Here is a 3,107-nt window from a genome sequence, read left to right on the forward strand (position 1 = left end):
TGGGTATATATGTGAGAAAGTACCAAAAGGTTAGTAAAGAGTTCCTTTTTGTTCTGGCTGTGGGAGGAAAGGAAATGAAGAATAGTATGAGGGGGCAATGGCAGAAGATGTAGAGGCTGCTGATGTAAAGGAAGGGATTGTAGAAGACTGATATTTTCTAAGGTCATGTTCAATTTGATCAATCTGCCTTTTAAGCATTGTAATTTCTTTTTCCTTCTGGATGAAAGCTGGTGTAATCGGTTGAGGAACTCGAAGCTCTCTATCCAAGGCTTGATATTTGGCGGTTAGAGAAGAATATAGAAGTAGCTCTTAGGTTGTCTTCTTCCTCTAGCTGAAGACTTGCTCTAATGGCTGACTGGACACCTCTACTCTGATCGAGACTGAGAACAGTGGGCTAAGATAGGAAATCATACTTGATTGATTTATCACTCAATACCATCACAAGAGTAGTAAAAAAACTTTCTATTTAAGTATAAAAGATGAGAGCCCCAAAACAGTCAGCCACCACAAAGAGAAATCATACACAGACGAATTTGGTTGCTTCCAACACAAATGGTATTTAAACGAGTTCTGGTATTCAAGGTCCGCTATTGCCACAACCACACCCACTGCACTAGTAATCTTTCTTCAACCTCCATAGCCATTGATCAAGGGCGTTCCACAAGACTTCGACTTATGGAGATTTCAGAGAATGTCGTACTCGACTAAGGTGAACAAGCTGTAGCCGACAAAAATAACATTGACCTAACAAAAGAAGTAGAAAAACTAAATGACCAACTGTAGATGTTTTATTTGAAACGACACAGACAAATATTAGAAATAAAAGTCTCATCGGGTCAGCTTCCAGTAGCAAAGGCTCGAAGGCTACCCCCACTAAAAACTTCCAAAGATTGGGTATCAAGAATTGATAATGAGAAGAATTATTTTATATATTTACACTAGTCATTTATTCGGCAGTTACATCCATTATTATTTTATAATATTTAAAATCTAATAAAAGATTAGATATTTTAAAATAGTAATTTAAGACTTTACAAGTCTAATAATAATAAAATTATTTTAGAGTATTTATTAATTGATATTTACTATTATATAAATTAGTATAATAAATAAAGTTAATAATATTATTTAAAATAAAAAATTATCGTATACTTAAAAAATTAATTTATTAATTAATAAAATATAAAAATATAATTTCAAAAATCAATTTCAAAAATTAGAATAGTCAATTAAGGTCAATGTGTTAGTTAATATAATATTAAAATTAAAATACTAATTTTTAAATTAGAATTATTATCTAATTAGAAATAAAACTATTAAATAATAAATTAATAAAACCCTGGCCCACAAGAAAATTCTAGAGTTAGTTTTAGTATCCTAAAAACTTAAAAAGCAAAATCAACCCAGTATATTTGTAAAAGTGGCCTATTAGCTCCACATTCAAGTGCGTGCATTACATACATTTTCTAAGGCAAGATGATGTATATTAAGAAGAATTAAAATATTAAATTGATTTTCTTTTTTTCTCTTGTTTTTTAATTATAAAGGTGACAATTAATTTTCATCATAAACAAATGCAAAACCATAAAAGGAATCTCCTATCTCCCTCATCTTTATTTTCTTATAGTTGTAATGAAAATCACTTAGACATTTTATCAAACATATTACCTACAATCTTAAAACCAAACACAATGGGTAAAGGGAATAACACAACTCTTGTAGTTGATGCAGTGACTAGCCACCTGAACAATTTTTTGACAAAAAACAAAATTGAGGTGATTTGGACATCAGTTATAAGTTCAGGGGCCAATTTGCTACTTAAACTGTTAGAGCTGATTTGAAAGAATTTGATAGGTAGTTTGACTCATTTATATCCTCAATGTATCCATTCCCTACCAAAAAATGGCATATCTAAATCTCTATGGACCCATCAAATTGTGGGGTCCTTTTCTTAACAAAACCTTTCTTATAAATCATTTCTCTTCTCCTATTTCTTCAGTTTCCATTTCTCTTTCTTTGAATCTGTCAAAATTGTTCTTTAAGAAAAAATGGCTGACTATGGCACCGCTATCTCTCTTTCAAGAGAGCTTTCTCACACTTCTGAGGACTCTTCCTCTGATCAAAGTCCAAGAAGCGTTCCTCCATCATCATCCTCCAAACATGCAGCCCACCATAGGAAATCCGCAATCAGCTCCCCTGACAATTACCAGCACCACCTCCACCACCATCACACGGCGATTGAGATTCAAAGAAAGCCAAGAGGTAGACCTCCAGGCTCTAAAAACAAGCCGAAACCGCCCATTGTCATCACTAAAGATAGTGACTCTGCTATGAAACCAGTCATCCTCGAGATCTCCGCTGGGTCAGATATCATTGACTCTATCATCAACTTTGCTCGTAGAATCCACTCTGGCATCAGTGTAATAAGTGCTACAGGTTCTGTCTCTAACGTCACGCTCCGCCACCCGCTTTCTCACGCGCCATCTCTCTCTCTACATGGACCCTTTAATATACTTTCTCTATCAGGCACATTTATTGGTTCTTTTACCCCAAAACAATCCGCTGGTTCTTCTTCTGTTGGTTCCCCTTCTTGTTGTTTTGGAATATCTCTTGCAGGGGCACAAGGGCAAGTATTTGGAGGAATTGTAGCTGGAAAGGTGTTAGCGGCAAGTCAGGTGGTGGTGGTGGCTGCAACTTTCTTGAACCCAACATTTCACAGGCTGCCAAGTGATCATAATGATAATGAGGTTGAAGAGACTGAGCCTAGCCTTGGTGGACCTGCTTCTGCAAATGAGTCTTGTGTTAGTACTGGCATGTCAATGACTGTTTATGCCGTGGCCAATCCAACTCCTATCAATAGCCAAATGTCTCCTCCTGATATTATGCACTGGCCTGGTCCTCCTCGCCCTCATTACTAGAAGGGCACCCAAAAAAAGAAAATTAAAAATCCAAGAGAGTAGCTGTGGATTATACATGCAAATTTGATCATCTAGACAATCCTGTTGTAGTTGGGTTAATTTACATTTTCTAGATCTTTAGAGCAGGTAGCTATTGTGGTTTGAAAGTTTTAGTGCTATACAATGAACTGAGTGATCTATCTTTTCTCT

At 35.5% G+C, this 3,107-nt stretch overlaps 1 protein-coding gene across 1 annotated transcript; it reads left to right on the forward strand.

The window, feature by feature from the left end:
• Positions 1–1,925: 1,925 nt before the first annotated feature.
• Positions 1,926–3,107, forward strand: LOC8268528 (AT-hook motif nuclear-localized protein 17). The gene has a single exon (XM_015726434.3). The coding sequence runs from the start codon at positions 2,049–2,051 to the stop codon at positions 2,916–2,918; it is 870 nt and encodes a 289-aa protein (XP_015581920.2). The 5' UTR covers positions 1,926–2,048; the 3' UTR covers positions 2,919–3,107.

The sequence above is a fragment of the Ricinus communis genome, chromosome 1 (genome assembly GCF_019578655.1).
Source record: "Ricinus communis isolate WT05 ecotype wild-type chromosome 1, ASM1957865v1, whole genome shotgun sequence".
Lineage (NCBI taxonomy): Eukaryota > Viridiplantae > Streptophyta > Magnoliopsida > Malpighiales > Euphorbiaceae > Ricinus > Ricinus communis.